At 38.5% G+C, this 24,016-nt stretch overlaps 1 protein-coding gene across 2 annotated transcripts in view; it reads right to left on the bottom strand.

Moving 5' to 3' along the window:
• stk32c (serine/threonine kinase 32C) overlaps nt 1-24,016 on the bottom strand; it is a 236,609-nt gene that overhangs the window by 91,421 nt on the left and 121,172 nt on the right. For both annotated transcript variants that reach the window (XM_062976100.1, XM_062976101.1), the window contains exon 2: nt 9,916-9,971. In XM_062976100.1, coding sequence (XP_062832170.1) covers nt 9,916-9,971 — 56 coding nt within the window. The remainder of the gene's footprint in view (nt 1-9,915; nt 9,972-24,016) is intronic.

Consider the following 24,016-nt stretch of genomic DNA (forward strand, 5'->3'; position numbering starts at 1 on the left):
GAAACATCTCTGAATTTGTTCAACAGAGTGCTGATTCATTAACTGTCATGTACAGTATGGAACATATTAGTCTGTTTAATGGCTCCTTGTTCTCTTTTAATGCTATTTTGCTTGAAAAGATCTTGATGTGTGTGTAAACGTATAAAGGCAGTCCCCAAGTTACAAACAAGATAGGTTCTGTAGGCTTGCTCTTAAGTTGAATTTGTATGTAAGCTGGAACATGTACATTTTTAAATGTAACTCCAGTCATAGATAGATAGATAGATAGATAGATAGATAGATAGATAGCTTTGGATAGCATAGGAAAGGGTTATCACCCTTGTTTTGCTCTCTGTGCCCCTGTTCAGATTTTACCATACTTTCTGTCTATGTGTTGCATCCCAGCCAGAAATCACCTTGGACTCAACACCAGCCAGGAATTCAAAAGCAGTTGTAAAATACAGTAGAGTCTCACTTATCCAAGCTAAACGGGCCCGGCAGAAGCTTGGATAAGTGAATATCTTGGATAATAAGGAGGGATCAAGGAAAAGCCCATTAAACATCAAATGAGGTTATGATTTTACAAATTAAGCACCAAAACATCATGTTACACAACAAATTTGACAGAAAAAGTAGTTCAATACGCAGTAATGCTATGTAGTAATTACTGTATTTACAAATTTAGCACCAAAATATCACGATATATTGAAAACATTGACTATAAAAATGGCTTGGATTACCCAGAGGCTTGGATAAGTGAGACTCTACTGTAGTTTATTGAGAAAAGCACATATAAAAAGGAAAAGTCACCATAAGAAATAAGAAAGCCAAAATCCAATAGGTAATGAGAAAAATAGTCAATAAGTAATAAGCCAAACCAAACTGGCAATAAGAAGAAACACTCCAAAGGTAATAATCCAAACAGTTCAACTCGGTTCCACAAAGTAAGGTACAGAAATGCCAGAATCAAAACATGAACATGAATCCGAAAACCAGACTGTAAAACTTCTCAAACCATGAATCTAAACTCCCAAGACCTTGGACTAAGACATGAACTGAAAACAAGGCTCGAGATCCTCACTGTTATGCAATGTTGCCTGATCTGAATTTTAAAGAAACAATCCTCTGATTAAAGGTCCACAAAACATGAAGTCATGTCTGTGACCTTGACTTCCTTGCCTGTGAGATCTCTCATGCTGCTGTTTCTCACAGAGTCACTGTGACTTTCTTAATTCCCTTGCTTCTTCCCTAAGATGTAGCCTGAGATTTCTGCTGATCGCAGATGTGTTGTCAGGCTAACTTTCTTGCCCATCCAACTTCTTATCTGGAGTTGCCATGAGATGACTAAGTGAATAGCTTTCGCCAACCGGTGTATCCCCCTGTCTGCTGGACTCTGAGGCAGTTTCACTTTCCAGCCCATTCTCACAGACAGGATCTAAACTCCCCTCAGTTCCCTCATTTCCCTCATTGAAAAACCCATCCACTCTCCCAGGTTCTGGAATAACAATCCTCGCATTGTCATCAACTGGCTAAACCACAACACTCTGTGACAATTGCATTTTGAAAAATTTGGCTTGTTTTGAAAACAAGTAGTAGTGATAAAGTTTCAGTGGAGACACCTTTTCCCCATGAAAACTTTATCCGGAGAGGATTTCCCTTCCTAGGGGAAGATTTCCTTTCACTTCCTGTTGTCTCATCTCTGTTTGTAACTACAAGTTGTATGTAAGTCAGATATTTGTAACTCAGGGGCTGTCTGTAGAGATTTTTTTTTCATCTATGGCTTAATTGTAAAGGAGCCTAATTATGACAGTTTGAAAAATATTTTGAAGATGTTATGCTCTACCATATACTCTTTGACAGTACTATTCTGCACCAGGCAAAATCATCAATGTCTCTATTATTTGGATTCATTTCTTAGTATGTGGAAATATGTGTCTCATTTTCCTCTCCTTTGCAAAATGTGAGCTTATTCAAAAATAGAAAAAGAATCCGAAAGTAAATGCAAATTTTGCTGTTATATCGGGGGGGGGGGGATTAATTTGAACTGATGCAAAGGCATTTTTAAACAGATTATACTTAAAATATGTCTACAATGTAGACCTTGGTGACCTTTATCATAAGCAGAAAAAAACCTCCATCATTCTCAGCTGCAAGCTGTGCAAATGGTTAAAGCCATGCAATTGTAAGGTTGAATTACTTCCGAACAGCAAACAACATTAGAAGTATATGTACCTTCTTTAGAAAGGTCATACAGAAGCAGGGCCGGCCCCACCATAGAGGCCAGTGACGCCGCCGCCTCGGGCGCAGGTCCCGGGGGGCGCCGTCAGGCTGGGCGGGAGGCGGGGCACCTCTCTGACGGTGCCCCGCCGCCCGACCAGTGCGCCCTGGCCTTGTGGCTCCCTCTTTCGCCGCCCGGGAAGGGGAGGAGGGATCCCCTCCTCTCCTCCCCGGGCGGCGAAGCCTCCTTCTTTCGCCGCCCGGGAAGGGGAGGAGGGATCCCCTCCTCTCCTCCCCGGGCGGCGAAGCCTCCTTCTTTCGCCGCCCGGGAAGGGGAGGAGGGATCCCCTCCTCTCCTCCCCGGGTGGCAAAGCCTCCCTCTTTCCAACCCTGGCCGCGCCTCCCACGCTGCATGGGAGGCGGGGCCAGGGCAAATAGCATGGGAGGCGGGGCCAACCCTGGCCCCGCCTCCCACCCAGCGTGCCCTGGCCCCGCCTCCCACGCAGCGTGGGAGGCGGGGCCAGGGCACGCTGGGTGGGAGGCGGGGCCAGGGCGCAGGAGGCGGGGCCGGCGGGGGGGCGCTTTTCAGCACCCCCGCTTAATATTTAAATTTATCTCCGACCGGCCCTGTACAGAAGCCATCTTCTGCTGAGCTTAGAGAAAAACACCCTACACTAGAAAATCAGCAGAATTTGGAAAGTGATTCCTACATCAGTCAATTCAGTTGGTATTTCTGAATGTTTAACTCCACTACAATGTTGAAGATGATGTTCAGTGAAAACAAACTATTCTCCCCATGTTGCGTGAGAACTAAAAGTACAAGTTATCTTCTAATATTGTGGCTATTATCTGTGAACCTGACAATAATTATCAGTGCTTTAGTATAAGTTCTTTCCAACATACATTAATGTAGTTGTTTTAAATAAACCTCTAAACAAGAGAAAAAGTTACAGCTAACAAACTAAATATGTCAAGAGAATGAAGATGATAGCATGTCTCCACTACACTGTTGCTTGAATAATCAATTGCCTTCTGATTACTGAACGTTGTTCAAATTGCCACACTCACATTTCAATTAAAATACAATGTCCTATACAACCTATTTTCTCATTAACGAATTAGCAACAGTATTCATTTTCTATGTGAATTTATTATTTTTATGATGCCCCAATCATTAGTGCACAGTGCTCATTAATCCTCACTCTAAAAGGAAAAGAAAGTACGGTAATTCATATTCCTGCAGTAACGTTACAGAGCTACTAAACAGTGGCATCTAATATACAGTACATTACTTAAAAGAGGAAATCAATCAATCAGAGTTACATATTAAGTTTATGACTCAGAACAAGATATTGAAAACAAACCACAAATCTCGCAGCCCTAATTACTGTATTGGACTCCTTCATGATTATTGGTACTGTACCTGTGTTCATTTTAAATTGAACTGCTGTTTTATGATACTGTTTTTATTATGTTTGTTCATTCATGCCGTTGTATGTTGTTTTGACAACTGACTGTTTTGTACATGCTGGAAATCACCCTGAGTCCTCTCAAGGAGATGGAGCAGTATATAAATAAAGGTTTATTATTATATTATATTATTATTAAATCTATTATTGTACCTTCTGGTCTCAATTAGCCTCTGTATAAAATATAAGATTTACAAGTGAAAACTTTGTGAGATTATTGGATGTATGTATTTATGACCAGCTCCAAAATGCCATGATAAGGACAACAGGTCCTTCTCCATTGATGGATCTTGCCTTGCAGTAGTGTAGGGCAGCAAAATCAATTTTCTGGGGAGGAATGTGAAAAATTAATTTAAAAATAATCTGTTGTAATCCCACCTAGTGTAGATGTTTTGAGTTCAAGATGCAAAAACAAAATAGGCTAAAATTTACATTATGGACCTGAGTAGCACTGGGTTGAGGAGTCTAACTGACAATTACATTTCTCACAATAACCCAGAATGATGCTATGCAGAAGAGTAATCAAGTAATATTTAAATATTGATGAGAACTGGTCACTTAGTGAAGTTGAGCAAATGTCATCAGCAGTAGATCATGGGAACTTGTGATCCAGCAATCAAACAAAGTTGTCCAAGTGCTGACACTGGTCTGGCACCTTGATGCTGGGTTCCAAGCTCAGCATTATTCATTTCTCCACCCTCTTTCACTGGCTCATTCTCCTTAATAGTTTTGCCTTTTAATCTTTCCATTCAATAGTAAGGACCTTGGTGGTGCCCTTTACTATGAGAAATAATGGAGAAAATGTAGTATCATCCCTAACTATTAGCCAAGTGCCACTTGGAATTGGGATCAACTATAGCTTTCTTACTAAAGGGAATGAAGGTCAATTCTACAAACAATCTTTTAAATGGCATTATATGCTTTCCAGTGAAATGCCTTCCTTTTAAAAATATTTCTCATATATCTGTGTCTATACATTTATTTCATACTTGTTAATACATTCCCAACAAAACATTCCGTTAATATCATTTTCCATGACTCCTTTAACCCCCATATAACTATTTCCAATAGTCCTCAAGTGCACAGTATGTAAGCAAAAATATTATACATATAAGGCATATATCCAGAAAACAGTTTCCATGACAGGGTTGTTGTATGTCTTTCGGGCTGTGTGGCCATGTTCCAGAAGCATTCTCTCCTGATGTTTCGCCCACATCTATGGCAGGCATCCTCAGAGGTTGTGAGGTATGGATAAACTAAGTCAGGAAAGGAAAGAATAAATATCTGTGTAGAGTCCAAGGTGTGGCAAGAGTTCTTTGTCACTGGGAGCCAGCATTAATGTTTCAGTTAATCACCCTAATTGGCACTGGAAATGTTTTGTCCCTTGCCTGGGGGCATCCTTTGTTCAGTCAAGTCCTCATTGTGTTGGTTCCCATCTACTGTTTTGATTTTGGAGTTTTGTAATACTGGTAGCCAGATTTTGTTCATTTTCATGGTTTCTTCCTTTCTGTTGAAGTTGTCCACATGCTTGTGGATTTCAATGGCAAGAACAAGCCATGAGAGTCAAGACAAAGATCCACCCAGAGGAAAGGTGTTCTTACCATACATCAAGGGAACTACTGACCGCATAGGGAAGCTGATGAAGAAGCACAACCTACAAACTATCTACAGACCCACGAAGAAAATCCAACAAATGCTACGGTCAGCGAAGGACAAGAGGGATCCTCTCTCTTCTGCAGGAGTCTACCGGATACCATGCAGCTGTGGACAAGTCTACATAGGGACCACCAAACGCAGCGCCCAAACAAGAGTCAAAGAACATGAAAGGCACTGCAGACTAATTCAACCAGAGAAATCAGCCATAGCAGAGCATTTGATGAACCAGCCTGGACACAGAATACTATTTGAGAACACAAAAATGCTGGACCATTCTAACAACTATCATGTCAGACTACACAGAGAAGCCATTGAAATCCACAAGCATGTGGACAACTTCAACAGAAAGGAAGAAACCATGAAAATGAACAAAATCTGGCTACCAGTATTACAAAACTCCAAAATCAAAACAGTAGATGGGAACCAACACAATGAGGACTTGACTGAACAAAGGATGCCCCCAGGCAAGGGACAAAACATTTCCAGTGCCAATTAGGGTGATTAACTGAAACATTAATGCTGGCTCCCAGTGACAAAGAACTCTTGCCACACCTTGGACTCTACACAGATATTTATTCTTTCCTTTCCTGACTTAGTTTATCCATACCTCACAACCTCTGAGGATGCCTGCCATAGATGTGGGCGAAACGTCAGGAGAGAATGCTTCTGGAACATGGCCACACAGCCCGAAAGACATACAACAACCCTGTGATTCTGGCCATGAAAGCCTTCGACAACACAGTTTCCATGACAGTGGCATTTATTAAGAGTCATGGTAATTACTGAAAACATTTGCTGAGTGCATACATGTGCCACCACAAACATTTATTTACAAAATGTCATATGCAAAGATGGGTCGTTTAGAGAAAGACTGGAGAAAGTGTGACTCATGGGCAACTGACAGCCCCCATTTTAGTGCCTGAATGCATCTCCACGTCAATTTTGTAATGAAAAAAAACTTTAAATATTTTTACTGAAAATTTCCCCACTAGCTGGGGGATGGAGACGGTGTCATCATATTTTGGGTTTCCAATATTTTGGGGTTACAAGGCAGCCCACTTTGCTGCCAAACAGCTCTTACAGTAATATAAATGTTCTTGTTTAGGTGGAATTACTTTTCTTGTAATTTAAATCCATTTGGTTGGCGTTCTAGTCTATAGAGTAGCAAGGTTGCTCTATCTTCTACAACTGAAGCAGATTCACACACAGAGAGAGAGAAAGGCATTTGGAGGGTTTTTGTTAACATTTTGGGTGATGGGGCACATAGGGTAGCAGCCCTCCAAGATTCAGTGAGCAACAGGAATGTTTAATCCCTAGGTGAACTGAGAGTGAGTTAAATAATCCTCTCTTATGCTCTTGCTCTCTCTCAAACACACACTGTACACAGAGTTAGACTGGAAGAATCAGAGAATGAAATGTGGTAGGGTTTTAACTGGATTAAGGGACTTTCCAATATCTCCGCTAGAGCTCCACAAACTAATACTTATTTGTGAAATCTTTGAGTGCCTAGCACAAGAACAAATCCAGAACAAATCCAAAATAAGCAAAACTGTAGAATATCAAACCATCGCTTTTGCAAGCTGTTCTAGTGATGTCAGTAAAGTCTTATCTATTCATTCGAATTCATTTTATTTTAATAAAACGGATTGTGCTCAAAGCTTCGAATGCCAATTACATTATTCTGGGAGAATGGTTGATGGTTCTCATTACTTTAATGTGTTGCTTGTCATTCTGAGTAATTTCAAATGATTTTCAATTTAACAAATTATTTGATACATTAATTTCCTAAAAATTTCTTTAAGTTATAATAACATTTTAATGTTGCATCATCAGTACTAACATTTTCAAGCTCTAACCATTTCTGAACTCCTCTCTGCTTTCTCGGCTTGAAGAAGTTGACTCAGAACCTGGAACTGGTTTAGATTTTTTTTACACATCCTTATGCTATGCAAAAGCTGGGTTGCAGTTAAACGTCAAGAAAACCAAGATCATGGCAACTACACCTATTGATAACTGGCAAATAGAGGGAGAAAATGTGGAGGCAGTGACAGACTTTATATTTCTAGGCGTGAAGATCACTGCAGATGCAGACTGCAGCCAGGAAATCAGAAGACGTTTACTTCTTGGGAGGAGAGCAATGGCCAACCTTGACAAAATAGTGAAGAGCAGAGACATCACACTGGCAAACTACAGGAAAGGAGATTCCACCTGAACATCAGGAAGAACTTCCTCACTGTGAGGGCTGTTCGACAGTGGAACTCTCTCCCCCGGGCTGTGGTGGAGGCTCCTTCCTTGGAGGCTTTTAAGCAGAGGCTGGATGGCCATCTGTCGGGGGTGCTTTGAATGCGATTTCCTGCTTCTTGGCAGGGGGTTGGACTGGATGGCCCATGAGGTCTCTTCCAACTCTACTATTCTATGATTCTATGATTCTATGAAGGTCCGCATAGTCAAAGCAATGGTATTCCCCATGGATGCGAGAGCTGGACCATAAGGAAGGCTGAGCGAAGGAAGGTAGATGCTTTTGAACTTTGGTGCTGGAGGGAAATCCTGAGAGTGCCTTGGACTGCAAGAAGATCCAACCAGTCCATCCTCCAGGAAATAATGCCTGGCTGCTCACTGGAGGGAAGGATATTAGAGGCAAAGCTGAAGCATTTTGGCCACATCATGAGGAGACAGGAAAGCTTGGAAAAGATCACGATGCTGGGGAAAATGGAAGGAAAAAGGAAGAGAGGCCGACCAAGGGCAAGATGGATGGACAGTATCCTTGAAGTGACTGGCTAGACCTTGAAGGAACTGGGCGCGGTGACGGCCGATAGGGAGCTCTGACGTGGATTGGTCCATGAGGTCACGAAGAGTTGGAGACGACTAAACGACTGAGCAGCAGCAGTAATTAGAGGAATGAAAAATTATCTCTAGCTCAGATTCTCTAGTAAACAGTGTTCTGGGGAATAACCTTTAGGATCCAGGAAAAGAATGATGTAATATATTTAAGTAGGCAATTGATCTAAAGCAGAAAGGCATTTGCAAAACAACCCCTTTCATCTAGCGTAAATCACACTTTCAGTCACAGGCAAAGAATCTGTTACTAATGTTACATTTTCTGGGTTTTGAATAACTCTTATTTAATGCTATTAATCCATTATACATAGGCAAATCTTCTACTCTGTGAAGATGTATTTTTAACCTCTGCTCTGCCATGGGGTTGTGTGGCTTCAGTGACATTTTCACCCAATATCCTTGTTAGATGAGCACCTTGATTCTATGCTTTTTATATATAGATACTTCTTAATGAGATAACACTTTTTTAAAGAAAACACTGCTATTTCAATTACGTGCTAACTGCTGACGAATAAAGGTTTGGTGCCCATTCTGATATACAGCTAAACCCATAGCCTGCATTTCATTAGCTTCATTATCAGTCACTGAATTAAAAGGTTATGCAGTTCATAATGAAAATTGCCACTCATACGTATCAGCCATGATATGAGTCATGGAATAAACTGCATGCACCTCCGCAGATTCCAAGACAGTGAGCACTTTTTAACTTGAACTTCCCAATTATTTTTGGATGGGTAGATGAGTAAGGTATTTTGATCCCAAATATCTAATTAAAGAAGTGAATCTGAATTTGTCAGAACTGAAATTCAAATAATCTACCAGTATATGTCTTAGGTTTTCTATCTGAGATTCCTTCTACACTGTCAAATAATGCAGTTTGAACTTCATTATATAGTCACGGTAGACCCATATCATGCAGTTTGAACTGCATTACATGGGTCTACATTGACCATATAATGCAGCCCGAACTGCATTGTTTGGCAATGTAGATCCAGCCTAAATAAAGCTCTATATAAAATAATTTGGATTTTGACCCAGATTTTGATCTAAGAAGAGAGGAGCAGATAATAATGTCAAATTCAAACACTTGATATGACTCATGAGTTGAATCCATAAAGCATAAATACTTGTTCATAACATACAGTGTAATTTTATTCATGTATCAGCTGAATATTCCTTATCCAAAATGTTTGGGTGTATTTTGTATTTGAGGGAGGGTGGTTAGGATACTTGTATTTGTACATACATTCATCATTAAATATCTTGAAGATGGGACTCAACATAAACATGGAATGCATTCTGTTACGTATATACCTTCTGAACATATACAATATTTTAATAATTGTGTGCATGAAACCAAGGGCCCTTCCACACAACTCAGAATATCAAAGCAGAAAATCCCACAACATTTGCTTTGACCTGGATTATCTGAGTCCACACTGCCATATATTCCAGTTCAAAGCAGAAAATGTGGGATTATTCAGCTGTGTGGAAGGGGGCCATGTCTGTGTACACAGAAGCATTAGAAAGCAAAGGTGTCACTATCTCAGCCACCCATGTGAATAATTTAAGATTTTAAGGTATTTAAGATGTTGGAATTCCAGATAAAGGATGGTCAACTGGTATATGAAAAAGTAAGCTCTATTCTTTGATAATTAGGGAGAAATGTTTATAATTATTACAAAATCATATCGCCTACTTGTTCTCACTGTAGTGCACACCATACTGCCAAACCCATTCCATACTGGCCTCTTACCTTGCCAAAACTTCCTTTTCCAATTGCTCGAAGTATCTGGAAATGATCAAAGTTCACTGCAAAAGAGAGAGAGAGAGAGAGAGAGAGAGAGAGAGAGAGAGAGAGAGAGATAGAGAGAGATTTAAAAACCTTCTGAGCTTGTCACCAATGTATTTCGTAGTAAAAGATTGTGGTAATCATGTCATGTGGTATGTTATAATATTAGAGTGCTGAACTGTAGAGATCTGGGTCCCAATCTACCTTTTGTCATGAACATAGCGTAAGCCTTACGCAACACAGTTTTCCTTATAACAGTGGTTCTCAACCTATGGGTTGTCAGCGGGAATGATGGGTAGCAGAGTGAATTCCAAAAATTCACCATCCCGGTCTTCACCTCCTCCAGACTGTCTCCCCGTGTGGAAAAACAGCACTGGACAAACACACTCCAGCAGATGAGGGCTCGGTTGGAAATCCAACGGCAATAAACTTTTATTTACAAGACTATATACAAAATAGAGTAAATCAGTCCTTCCTCCATGAGTGCTTGACGACGCAACTCATGCACGCACACAGCACACTGCTCAACGCTGTTCTCCGGAAACTCCTCTGCATTCCACAGGAACAGGAAAGAAAATCCCGGTCAAAACAAACTTGACCCCATTGGTCCTGTGATACATCAATCATAGCAGACTCTCATTAACTCCATAATTGCTGAAAATGCCTTGCCGAAAAACAAACACATAAGGCATTTCTAATAACCCAGACTGATTTTAACATTTCACAATACACAATACCCTGACATGGGTCCCCAGATGTTTTGGCCTTCAACTCCCAGAAATCCTAACTACTGGTAAACTGGCTGGGATTTCTGGAAGTTGTAGGCCAAAACACCTGCCCCCTCCCCAGGTTGAGAACCACTGCTTTATAACATCAACAATACAATCCCATGCCTCATGCATACAGTCTCATGAGCCAGTGTTTAAGCCTTAGTAATTGTTTTAGAAAAACATTCAGATTTGAAACTTGTTTTTAATAATAATACCCTGCTTGAAAGTCCTTCTGGTTTTATTAATTATATTGTAACCTTTTTATTTTTATTTTTTTACTGTGTCAAGGAATTAGCCTGGCAATGTCATGGACTAATTTTTTAAACCAAATTCCAATGGATTACTGGGGTTGCAAGTATTAAGTCAATTAACTTGAAAGCTTTAATTTCATTTTCTTTCACTGCAAAATCATGAACAAAACACATTTATATAAATAAAAATATTCTCAGAGAAGATCTCCATTTTTGATATTAATGCAGACTCACAAGTCTTTAGACCTCAAGTAAAATGTATTCTTCTGCCATGTGGGGGTGCTGGTCATGAAACTTCTACAGTGACACTGTCTTTTCAAACTAATGGCAACTGTTTGGGCAAGAACAGGGAACTTCTATGGCTTGAGAGCCACGATGCTCTCCCAAAGGACTGTGGATGGATGTACAGTACTTCCATTGGCAATCTCCCACTGTACCCTATCACCCAAACATTATCAGAGGCTGACTGTGTTGCTTAAAAATGGCTAATATTAGCTTTTCTTGCCTTAGGAGTGCAACAATTCACAACACCAAATTTTTAGGGTTCAACCTTCTCTTAATTTTGTTGAGATCTATATTGGAACTGATTTGATTTCCTGCTTGGGAAAAATGCCTTTGTACTTCCCCAAAGGCATTAAAAAATGATAGCCTCCAACATCCTCAAACATGGCAAAAAAAAACCCCAGCAGGTACCTGTAGTCCATTGTAGTCACAAGTTATAATAAAAGGAAAAAAAGAAGTTTGACAAGTGCATAGGGGAGGTAGCTATGTACTGTAGGCTTCCTTCTACAGATGCCGGCTTCAACATATTCTAATAGGGAGGATGAGCTGACAGTGAACACCACAGGGAAGATGAGGAAAATATTAGTCACCGTTCCATTTTCCTTTTACACAGTTGTGAATTATTAAAAGAAAAATGCCCAACGTTTTTAAAATTACTATTATTTTCCATTTATTTGTTTTTCTACTCTAGAAGCCATTTGGGAGTCATTTCTAAGGTTGAGAGACAAGACACATCTTTTCTTTTAAAAGAATAAATACAAATTGTAGCTTGCAATTTGAATCACCTAGGACCTCATCACATTGAGGTTCTTGATATGGGGGGCAGCAGGGGAACCTGTAGGACAGCGGGACAAATTGTGGGGCAGCGGGGCAAATTTGTTGCCTGGTGCCCCTCATGGCCTGCACCATCCACTTGCCCATCATATGCCAGATGATCTTGCTTGTCTCCATGATTTTCTACCTGAACACGAGTAGCCTCCCATGTTCAGGTTTCCCCTCCTACCATACTTCCTCAATGTAGCCACCATGGAGCCTCACCAGAAGTAGATGTGCGTCATAGGATGAGATCCGATGGGCCCCATGCCAGCTGCATCAAGGAAGTGTCGTATGATAGGGCATTTATCCCATGGGATGAGGCCCCTTGACGAATCCTGTCTCTCATAGTTGTAAAGTTAACATAGGGCCATGTTGCTGATGAAAAAGTATGCTATGGATGTAAAATATAATTTACCAATAACAAGGATCCACAAAAGCATTCACTAGTTTGTCAGTGGTGAGTACAATATGATCCACATATGCATGAGGAATATGTTCCCAGACTTTATGCGGATATATGAAAATGTAGTAATAGCAAACATTATTTTCAATGGGATGAATAATGAGGTAGAAATAATATCTTTAAAAATGTACCAAAATTTATTTTTTACATAAAAATATCCCTGTGGTTATATATAACAACAACAACAACAACAACATCATCATCATCAACAACAACAACAACATTCACTTACATTTACTGCATCAATATACTTACAAGGCTAGAACAAAATGCTAATTTACTTTTTGAACCTTCTAATGCATATGCACTTTGGTCCGAGCTTTAATTATTACCCAATTATAATGATTTTATGAATCATGGTTTTCTCTATATGTGCTACAAACACACAATGTTGTTTTGTTGTTGCTGCTTTTTATAGTCACTGCTTTTTTCAGCTTTTTTTTGGTATTGTAGCTCCAATATTATGGTATGATCTGTTATGCGAACAGGTCCACAGAGATGACACCATGAGTTACCACACAGGGTGATACCAACCGTAGAGACATCACCCCCCCCCCCCACACACACACACACAAACATAAGAAGGTGGTTCACCACCCTTGAGACCTACAATGTTCTTGTCCAGCCATGATGGTACTTCTTGGCAGGGGATTGGACTGGATGGCCCATGAGGTCTCTTCCAACTCTATGATTCTATGATGCTGCTACTACCAGCCAGTGGACATGCTACTGCTAGCCTCCATTCACCCAATATGTGCTAGTAGGCAGGCCTGATATTTGGCTTCAAATCACGGGCTAACATCATCCTAGATTCCCTAACCACAATGTCTGAATTCGGTGGTGCACATAGAAGTATAGCAATTCAAGGATGAATTATTTGAATGCAGGATAGTACCTATCCTAACAAATTTACTCTGCCAATTATGGTATCTAATTATTAAATAATTGTTTCCTTAATGAAATTATAATGAGCCAAGGGATTAAGGAGAACTCACGAAGAGCTGATACGTTGCTTGCAACTGTAATTCCTTTCAACAAAACCCTCCTTCAACTATTGTCCAATACCTTCTTTGTACTGTAGCTACTTCCAGAATTATAATATCAATGCATATTAGATATTCATCTATCATAAAAATAAATAACATTATGCAAGCAATTTTAGAATAATGAGATTATTATTCAATTTGACAGGAAATGGCACCTTCACAGTTATAGTTGAAAGTAGAGACAATTTTGTTTTAAAATACATAAATAATGTGCTCTGAGAAACTAGAAATAAAACAAGTGCTGTTTGTCTTTTTACATGTATATGTTTGTAAATGAAATTACGTATTCACATATATTGACATGTAGATCATGTGGTGTACTGTAATTAACATTTCAACTTAGAACTGCATTAGAGCAGAGCAGAGAAACACGATTCCTTTTAAGCAGAGGCTGGATGGCCATCTGTCGGGGGTGCTTTGAATGCGATTTCCTGCTTCTTAGCGGGGGGTTGGACTGGATGGCCCATGAGGTCTCTTCCAACTCTACTATTCTATGATTCTATATTCCTTATCGGTAAACAATGAAGAGGAACATACATTTTGTTCAAAAATATTGTTTCCAAAATTTAATGAAAATCTATCTTTCTTATTGAATCATTTTTTCTATATTTTACTTCATGTCATAGAGCATAATATGTAAGTGTATATACCTTATAGTGTGTATCCATTGTATTACGAGCTTTCTTACAGCTCCGTATTTTCTAACAAATGCAATATTCGTTTTATCAATTATGATATTTTTTCTCTTTAATATTTCTTAATGGCCAAATTTTAAAATAATATAGATCACACTAAGCTCCTTGTAGGAACAATAGATAAACTCAACTAGCTTTTTGAAAATTTCTGTTTTTGTTCATGTGGGATGCAACAGAATCTTTCCAGATATGAGGCAGCCAACATAGTTGTTATTTCTGCTAGCAGGAAACTAATATTTGAGGAACAGGCCACTGGCATCTGTTCATTTGATTTATGGCTCCATATGAATTTTAGCTCCTAGCAAATTCCAGAGTCATAATGGAAAGTAATGTAGGGAAATGTGTTTATGTATTGCTTTAATTATGTTTAATATGGCCTGGAGCCACAGACAAAGCAACAACTACAAAATTACTGCTATGATCTTTAAAAGCTGCAGTAAGATGCTATATAATTCAGTCATCTAACTAGATAAAAATTATGCATTTAGAATCTTGCTTTAGATGTCAGATTGTATCAACAAAAGAACCCAATTTCAATTAGGCACTGAATTAAAAACAGGGATGTAAGGAATATAGGTAAATGCAATTTTCCATGTTCAATTGCTGTAAAAATTATTTTAAGGCTGTTCTGCAAATAAACAATTTGTACAAAACAAATTCCAAACATTTATCCAAAAAACTGTTTCTGTAAAAACATTTTGTGCAGAAGACACAATATTCTATACAAATTTCTGTTTTTAGCAGAAAAATATGTTTTGGTGCACAACAATGGCTTTGTAAAATAGTGTTCAAACACACTATTCACACAGGAGTCCTGAAATGTGAAATATCATTTTAAAAGGAACAGAAGTACCTAAAACATTCAATTATTTTTCATATATATGAGAACAAAATAAGCCAAGATTTCCAGCAGGTATCTTAAATTTTGATAATGGTGATGGTGATGATGATAATCACACTACTGCAAGGCCACAGTTGAGCACTTTCAGAGTTTGCAGAAAGGAAATATCGCAATCATATTTGGTGAATAAGCAATAGCATAACTTACTGGACAAATGATGACACATCTCTTTGAGCAATGAAACAAATCACTGCAAGCACACTAATGGAGATTTACATACTATTAGTATTTCCTTAGATTAGGCCAAGATCTAGGCTATTTTACAGGCAGTTTTTCCAATAAATACGATTATTATATACAATAAATGTTGCTATGTAGAATGCTGGGTTTTTACCCCCTCCTTCAAAAGGCCTCAGCATAGTCCTCAGTGTGGTGAGTGGTTGCTTTTTGCTCACATATTTTCTCCCCCTAAGCCTTACGTGTGTGGTATTGTCTTGACTGAGTACAGCTCTACACTTGGAGAATGATGATGATGATGATGATGATTATTATTATTATTATTATTATTATTATTATTATTATTATTTTATGCTTTTTATCTATTAAAGTAATGAAAAAGGGTAAAAACAATACAATATACAGATTAAAACCTAAATACTATAAATATTAAAATAGAATTAAACTTAGAATATAAATACTACTGCTACTACTACTACTACTATTCCTCCTCCTCCTCTTCTTCTACTATTGTATTCCATCTTTTCCCCAGTTCCAGTTTGGGATTCAAAGCAGTTTACAAGAGTAAAAACAAACTCAGTAAAAAAAAAATCACAGCACACAAAAGTAAGCAATGTATTGGAGCATGCGGTGGCCTCCCAACTCCAGGGATTATCTAACTTGACAGGGGTAGCATGTCTATGTTGGCCCTCCTGGAACTCTCAGTGGCTTTCAATTCCATTAACTATGGTGTTCTTCTGGGTCATTTCACTGGGTTGGTCAAGGTCATTTGGCTGACCACATCCTGTTGTACAAACTTGCCCAGGCCTTGAGATCTTCAGGAGAGGCCCTTCTTATTCATAGGCCGTTATTCCACATCAGTGATTTGGTTATGAATGGCTTAGTAGGATTTTGTTTAGGCAAGAATGCTGAGAGGCAGTTTTGCCAATTCCTTCCTCTGCAATACAGTCTGCAATATCTAGTATTTGTTTACGCAGATATACTTAACGAAGGACTTCATCAGATTACAATGGGAAGTGTTCAGAAGTGTTCAGAAGAAGAGAGTTCAGTCTAACTCCATGCCGTAATAAAAAGGAGTTTTTTTCCTACCTTACAATCACACTGTTTAGTGCACTCAGTTGTCTTGCATATTTTTCAGTGAAGAGGTTTCCCCGCCCACCATCCCTCTTGGTGCTTTTTGGTACATCAACTCTCACAATTCCCAACAGCCGAGAAGGAGAGAAAGAGAAAAGGGGTGGGAGAGAGGGAATTCCATTTGGATGGGCAGAAGCAGAGGCTCAGCTGGTGTTTTGGACTACAACTCCCATAATTCCCAAAAGCAGAGAGGGAGAGAAAAGGAGTGGGAGGGAATCCCATTTGGAACAGCAACAGCACTGTCCCTCCCAACACAGGACACAAACAAATCATGGAAGGAAGGAAGGAAGGTGCTCTAAAAGGCTTTTTTTTTTTTTTTTTGCAAAGTAAAAGCATTATGAGGTAGCTTACAACCAAACCTTCCTGCTTGGGGAGCAATAGGAAATGCTGGAAATTTCCCCAAAAAGTTTATTTTGACTCCTCCCCCAATTTCTCTTCCCACAAATTGGGTGATTCTAACCTGAGAGCAACAAGTGCTACTTCATTCGAAATTTGGCAAAACATCCGGAGCTTTGAGAAAAACCCATTTTCTCACCTCTTCCTGATACGGTGGAAAAAAATTGCTTCCCTCTACATTTAAAAGACTCAAAAACTGCACTTTAACCAAAACGAATATAGTGGGCCCACAGAATACCAGATTTGAAGTGCAGAACTCAGTGGAATTTAAGTACCTTCTCCTGCCTGGATCTCTCCTCAACCAGATGCAAATGTCATTCACCCATCCTCCAGTCCCTAGCATAATGGACCTCCTTATCCCTTTGCAGCTGATGGCCAGTAAAGTAGATTGGGTGATGAGGTTACAGTCATGTCAGTAGTGTTAGTACTGTAACTAAGTAGTGACCATAAATATGGAACAGTTAGCAAAGTGTTCCATATTTGCAATCACTACTTAATCACAATACTAATTTAACCAGGCATCAAATACAAGCAGAAAAGGAGGTCCATTCTACTAGTCACAACTCCATCCCAACCTATTTCATCAAGCATCAACTGTCATAGAGAGAAGTAGGTCAATTCTGCCTGCAATTGGTGCACAACTGAATGATGTCTCTATCAGGATTAGACCAGGAGAGGTTTCTTGGCTCAACATATCTAATTAAAAAGCTACTTAAAATAACAATAATAAATGAATATCCAGCACATTATGCAATGCCTATTTCACCTTAAAAATCAATTCTCAATGTACTGAGCATGACTGAGAATGAATTTCCTGCCATGCCTCATGACTTTCAAGGGTGGTTTGGCACTAATTGAACTATTCTGATGAAACACAAGGAAAGACGAAAATGGGGAATGATATGTACAATCCTTTACTGCTTTTCCAAGGGGCCCAATAAATCTACTTATTTTATCCTCCTTTCCTCTAAATGCATGATATTGTATTTTGGTAATGATTTTACAGGGCTAGGATTTCAAACTATTAAAAACATTGCTATATAATTGCTGCAAATACATTGGTACGTGTGGAGTTCACTATTATTCACTGTAAAAGAACTTATTCCTAGTGAATATGGGAGCTGCACTGTATTTTTGTTATATGCTTTTACAAATGACTTCACAAGCTACTTTAGGAGGATGAGCATCCTACCCATGGAAATATATATGTTAAAATATATTAGTATGAAGCAGCATTTGTTATTGTTGTTGTTGCTACTGCTGCTACAAGAACTGAAAAAACTGTGTAATGCCAAATTCCACATTTAAATTAAGAATAACTACCCACAATTTTGATTGCAAACTTCTTTTTCTTTAGACTGCGTCAGATGGCCAAGAATACAAGAAGCACCTAACTTGCAGCCTTTCTCTATTTCCTTTTCTAGTAATCACAGTGGTTCAGCATGGCTTTTTATGCCAAATGCACAACGTTTCTAAAATGATAACCTGTCTCTATAAAATATGTAATTATTCCAAAAATAGAAACTCCAAAAGTTGTTTGAAACAATACATAATTTCACTTTTTGGTGTGTGTCAGCGGACAGAGAAATGACTCAGATATCTTATCATTGAGGGAGGACTAGTAATAATCAAGTCACGTACAAAAGAGTACAGTAGTTTCATGACACTCTGTCTTAACAAGCAAAGAGATGACAGCTGTTGCCTATTCAGAGAGGGCCATTTTCACCCACCAATGTGCCTTTAGTGTGACATTGTTTTGACAGTGACAATCCATTCAATACAATAGAGTTTTTGGCATGAGAATTCCATGAAGACATCGGAGGGCATCAAATACTTGAGCGGGGGGGGATCTATAAATTTTAAAAAACATGGAACACAATGTCATATAAAATGAAAGTAATAAATTTAGACAATACTTAATACTGTTCATTTCTCCACTTTACTTTGATAGTTTGTATTCACTTGACAATAGAATCAAACATTTCCATTTGAAAAACATTAAGTGGAAAGCAGACAATAGAAAAAAATCTAGCAAACTGTGTGTACAAGCAAGCTATGCATCTGTAATGTATATTATCAAGAGGCAGGAAAGAAGTATGAGTGGCGCTTGCTTATAATTATTGGATTGGTTCTAGATTTAGTCATCCTTACAGCATAGCCATTAAAACGGCGTTGAAGTAAATGAAGACTAACAAGCCCCACTGATTTCAATGTGTACGTTTGAAGTATGACTACATCCAGAAACACCTCAATGCAACTAGCTTAAACTTTATTAAGTATAAGGAGATTTCAGCATGAGGACTTTTCATTAGATTAGGGCTTAATCTGACCAAATGCAGTATAATAAAAAGAATGAAGAGTAACCTTTTTATGCAAGTATTGTATCCCGTATCAACACTCTTTACAGCTCCAAAGCCCCAGGGGCATATTAACAGCTCTCAAAAACTAGAACAATGCAGATTTGGGGAAGCCAAGAAGAGCCTCAAGAACTAGAGAGGACATTGTAGAGGATGTGTATAATCCATAACTACAGGATTCCTTCACCTACTCTATAGATACAGGAAAAGAATATGTTTAAGTTTCCAAGTCAAAAAGAGAAAACTGAGGATGTGAAAATCTGAAAGGATTGCTATGGGAAGCTTATACCAGAGATGGCAACTTCTAGCTCTCTTAATATTGTGAAACTGCAATCTTCATCTCTCCTTAGTCACCCCGTTTAGTGGTGAGGCATAATGGGAATAGTCAGCAACAACTAGACAGCCAAATTTCCCACACTTTCTTTAGCGGGAAAGGAAACATTAGGCCTTTGTGGAGAAGTGAGTAGAAGACTGGCACACTAAAGGAGTGAGAAACAGTCACACATCTGAAGAGAAGGATTTACAAATTGATATTGGTGTCACAAAAACCTTTAAGAAAATGTTAACACATTTTGACATGAAAACTTATCATGGCTTCACAGTTTCTAAAATCCCCATGAGTCATCCAGTCATCGACACCTTGGAAATGGTGAAAAAAACAGCTATTCAAATATGAATGGATTTTGCGGTTATTTCAGTATATGTATTACACTACCGTTTGCCAACATTAATACTTTCCTTGGGTTATTTTGATGGTGAAGGATTTGTGGATGAAACTGTATATATGGAAAATAGATCAGTAAGACTATCTCTTGTCAAAATGAACATCTGCCTTGTTTAGAGTTTTGTTGGTCAAAACTGGATAGTATATGCAGTGTTCTTTGAAAATATACACATCTTTAACAGTGTATAATCCAAAGAAATTGCTATTTTTAAAATATATATATATATATTCCCTTAAAGACTGCAATAGTTGTGACGTGCCATGAAATCACAAGAGAAACTGTAGATGAGGTTTGAAACTCTGTGTTTCAACGATGTGAGCAGTGCATTGCTGTGCAAGGATGACATTTTGAACGTTCTGCAAAAAATGTTAATTTCAGATTAAATTTGTAACTCTGTTTCAATTATTATTATAACATTTTTTTCAATATATTTTACTTAACCTTCAAATAAACACCATGTTAAGAGTTGCATAAATTTTTGACACTCTGTATTTAATTAACCCTAATGCTGATCAATGTGTTGATAGTAAGGCAAGAGATCCCTATAATACTGAAGGGATCCACAGGGAATCAAAATTCTTCCACTGTCTAAAAAAAAGTTTGTATTCCCTCTGCTGTGCTTCAAATTCTCTGTTGTACACTTTGGAATATGTATAATAATATGCAAACTATAGGAAAGCTCATCTTTGCATTCTCAGATCTCAATTAGAATGACAAAGTCCCCTTTATCCCCTATATCCCAGGATCTGATCCCAATTATCTTCAGATGTGGAGACTCATATAATCTAGTTCAAAGCAGATAATCTGGAATTGAATCCTGAGATATAGGACAGTGAAGAAGGGGCCAAAGACTAAAAAGAAGAATCCAGCTATTCAGCTGCTACAATAATCAAAATAATATGAATAATAATAGGATTGTTATAACAGTAGTAATATTCTGTAGCTGCTTTGTTCTACTCCAAGGATGCAAAATAGTTCACTGGAAATGAAATGGCTCCTGCATATATGTAAATTATAAAGCATACGGTGGGATTCCATTGATAAAATGCATTAATATTAATACAGTGCATTTACTTTGTAAGTGAAACTCATAGCATCATCCTCCATCTAACATGTTCAGCACTTTATTTTAGTAGTGCAGGTAAATTAATAGACTTTTCAAATCAACACTGTTGTTGTTTATTTTTACTGTTTCCTTCCAGGGACTAAACAGTGAAAATGCTGCATTTATGGATATAAAACTTTAATGTATAACCATGCTAACCACAGATTATGATTTTGGCATGCTTTGTTACTTTTCCTTAAACCTATGCTGAATTTAAATACGTCTTCTATGTATTTCTATTATTATTTGCTAACCAACCATTATCTTCAAACAGTGTCACCTGGGAGTTTAATTCAATTCCTTTGGAGAGATCAGTTTGTGTGATTGGCAAATGGGTGAAATATTAAGTCTAAAGATTTGGTCTACCAGTTCCTAAGTGCATTGAATCAATCGTAGCAGCAACAAAACAATTACATCGAATAAATACAGTAAACTATAGTGCTATTAAATAACAAATGTGCCACTGAGACGAGATTATGATAACTTTGTGATGCCTTTGCAAGCAGATATGCCAATACGGAGAACAAAAAGTACCATGCCTAATAATGTTTTTAAATCCAAGCACAAGTGGTTCTAAGATTTTAGCTTTTCAATGTACTTGATCATTAAACATTTACCAAATGAAAAAGGGACCTTACAGTACAACACCCGAAAACCAGATCCTGGCATTTACAGCCCCAACATTGACACTGAAATACAACACCATCTGAGCTCTGTGAGTGCAGCATTTTTTTCAAATGAAATAGAGTATTTGAGGATTGGGTCATTCGTAGGGATACCAACATGCTTGTTTATAAAGCATCTTGGTCCTTCCAACTCTGTTATATACATGCGAAACAGGGACTGTCTACAAATGTCACTCTCAACTTCTGGAACAGTTCCATCAGCGTGAAAAATCCTTCAAATCTTTTGGGAAGACACGCAGACCAATGTCAGCATTCTGCAAGATGCAAAGACCACCAGGACTGACGTGATGATCCTCTGTCATCAACTTTGCTGAACTGATCATGCTTTCCCAATGCCCAATCACCATCTTCCAAAACAGTTGTTCTCCACTCAGCTTAAGAATGGAAAATGGAGTGCTGGTGGACAGCACTTAAAGAGGCTTAAGGCTAATCTTAAAAACTGTGGCATAAACACTGAGAACTGGGAAGCCTTGGCCCTAGAGAGTTCTAACTGGAGGTCAGCTGTTTCCAACAGTGCTGTGGATTTCGAAGAGGCACGAAGAGAGGGTGAAAGAGAGAAACATGTAAAGAGGAAGGCACGTCAAGCCAATCCTTGTCGGGACCACCTTGCATCTGGAAATTAATATCCTCACTGTGAAAGAACATGAGGATCCAGAATAGATCTCTACAGTCACTTACAGACCCATCGCCAAGACTTTACACTTGGAAAGCAATCATACTTGGCCACAAGTGATAGCCTATGATGATGACAATATTGCCTCTAATACATGGTTATTATCCCTGGATTAAACAACTAAGAGGGACTACAAAATGATACTTGTTTCCATCTAGTCCAATCTTGTGTACTCTGAGAATGATATTTGAACAGTTATCTTTTCAGACCTGCTCCCTGAAAACTGTAGAGAGCTCATGCTAGGAATCTATCTTAGGGGGAATTTTCTATGCAAAATGTTTGCTTTTCCATTGAGCTTTTGTTGTTGTTGTTCTTTTAGCCCCCCCCCCCCCCCGCACAAATCACATAATTTCCTGTGCTAGCCTCCATGTCAGACAATAAACCTCTTCATTGATCATTGAGTTACATTTCCATTAAGTGCCAGTGCAAAGAAATACATTGCATGCTATTACTTCTTGGAAAGGACTTATGTCCTCTTCCCAGAAGTATTTAGTTGGTCTAGTGGTTTGGAATTAGATTTCACACTTATCCTATACATATGTTTTATATGCTTAAAGGATGCATAGCATCATAACTAATTTTCTAGTTGACCGGGTGAGTCATGTAGAAAACAATTGGGCAATTATTGAAAACCATGTTGTTATTTTCTATAAGCATAACTTGATTAACAGAAAATTACTAGTTACTCATGCTGAAGGAATAATGATGGAGGAATAGCTCATACTAAAGAAATAGATAAATATAATTCCATCATAGATTCCATCTTTGTTACTCCCCTTCTTTGTTCCTAAGAAAATGGCAGCATCTTCAAGAACAAAGAAAAAAGACTATTGAAAGGCTAGAAAAGATTAGATAATTGGTCCTCTACTGAGGAGGTGTACTTGGCCATAATTCAGCCCAAAAAACTTGAGATGACATTCTTTTCATCTTGGTCTCCCTGGTGAACACCAACTATGATGAAGGACTTCTTTGATCAGTAAAGTGGCTTGAGCTACTTGTGCCTTTGCCTTGGATTGTGCTACTACATTCCATTTTATATCTCCAGGTAATCAATGAATCATTGTTTTGGTGACCTTTGACTACATTTCATTTTGAGTGGGAATTGAGTTGATCAGGGCTCTGCAACAGTTACATTTGACTTTTTGAAAGGTTTTCTGAGTAGTTAGACATTTGGGCTGATCTAGCAGAGCTATCTTTATGTTCATATATTCTTACTATGTCACAAAGCAAACTTTGCTCCCCATACCCTCAAAACAAAAGCAAACCCCTTTCCCTATGGAAAATTAAATACAGTTATCACAATAACAAAGGCAGGGAGAAGGGCTCTAGAATGAGCTTGATATTAATTGCGAAGCACTCAGCATGGCTAAAGGGAGGTCTTCTGAGGTCTCTAGGGAAAAATGGAAAGATCTAAAGATGTGAAAGAATAGCCATGGGCTTTTCATTTTGCTTACAAAAGGCCCCAGTAAAAAGTAAATACCCCCAGATGCTTGTGTGTTCAACTTCTGCCCACCCAATGGCAATACATAGAGATTGTCCTGGAAATTGGCTACTTACTCATGGAAAGGACTAATACACTCATGTCCTC

Source organism: Anolis carolinensis, chromosome 3 (assembly GCF_035594765.1).
Source record: "Anolis carolinensis isolate JA03-04 chromosome 3, rAnoCar3.1.pri, whole genome shotgun sequence".
Classification (NCBI taxonomy): Eukaryota; Metazoa; Chordata; class Lepidosauria; order Squamata; family Dactyloidae; genus Anolis; species Anolis carolinensis.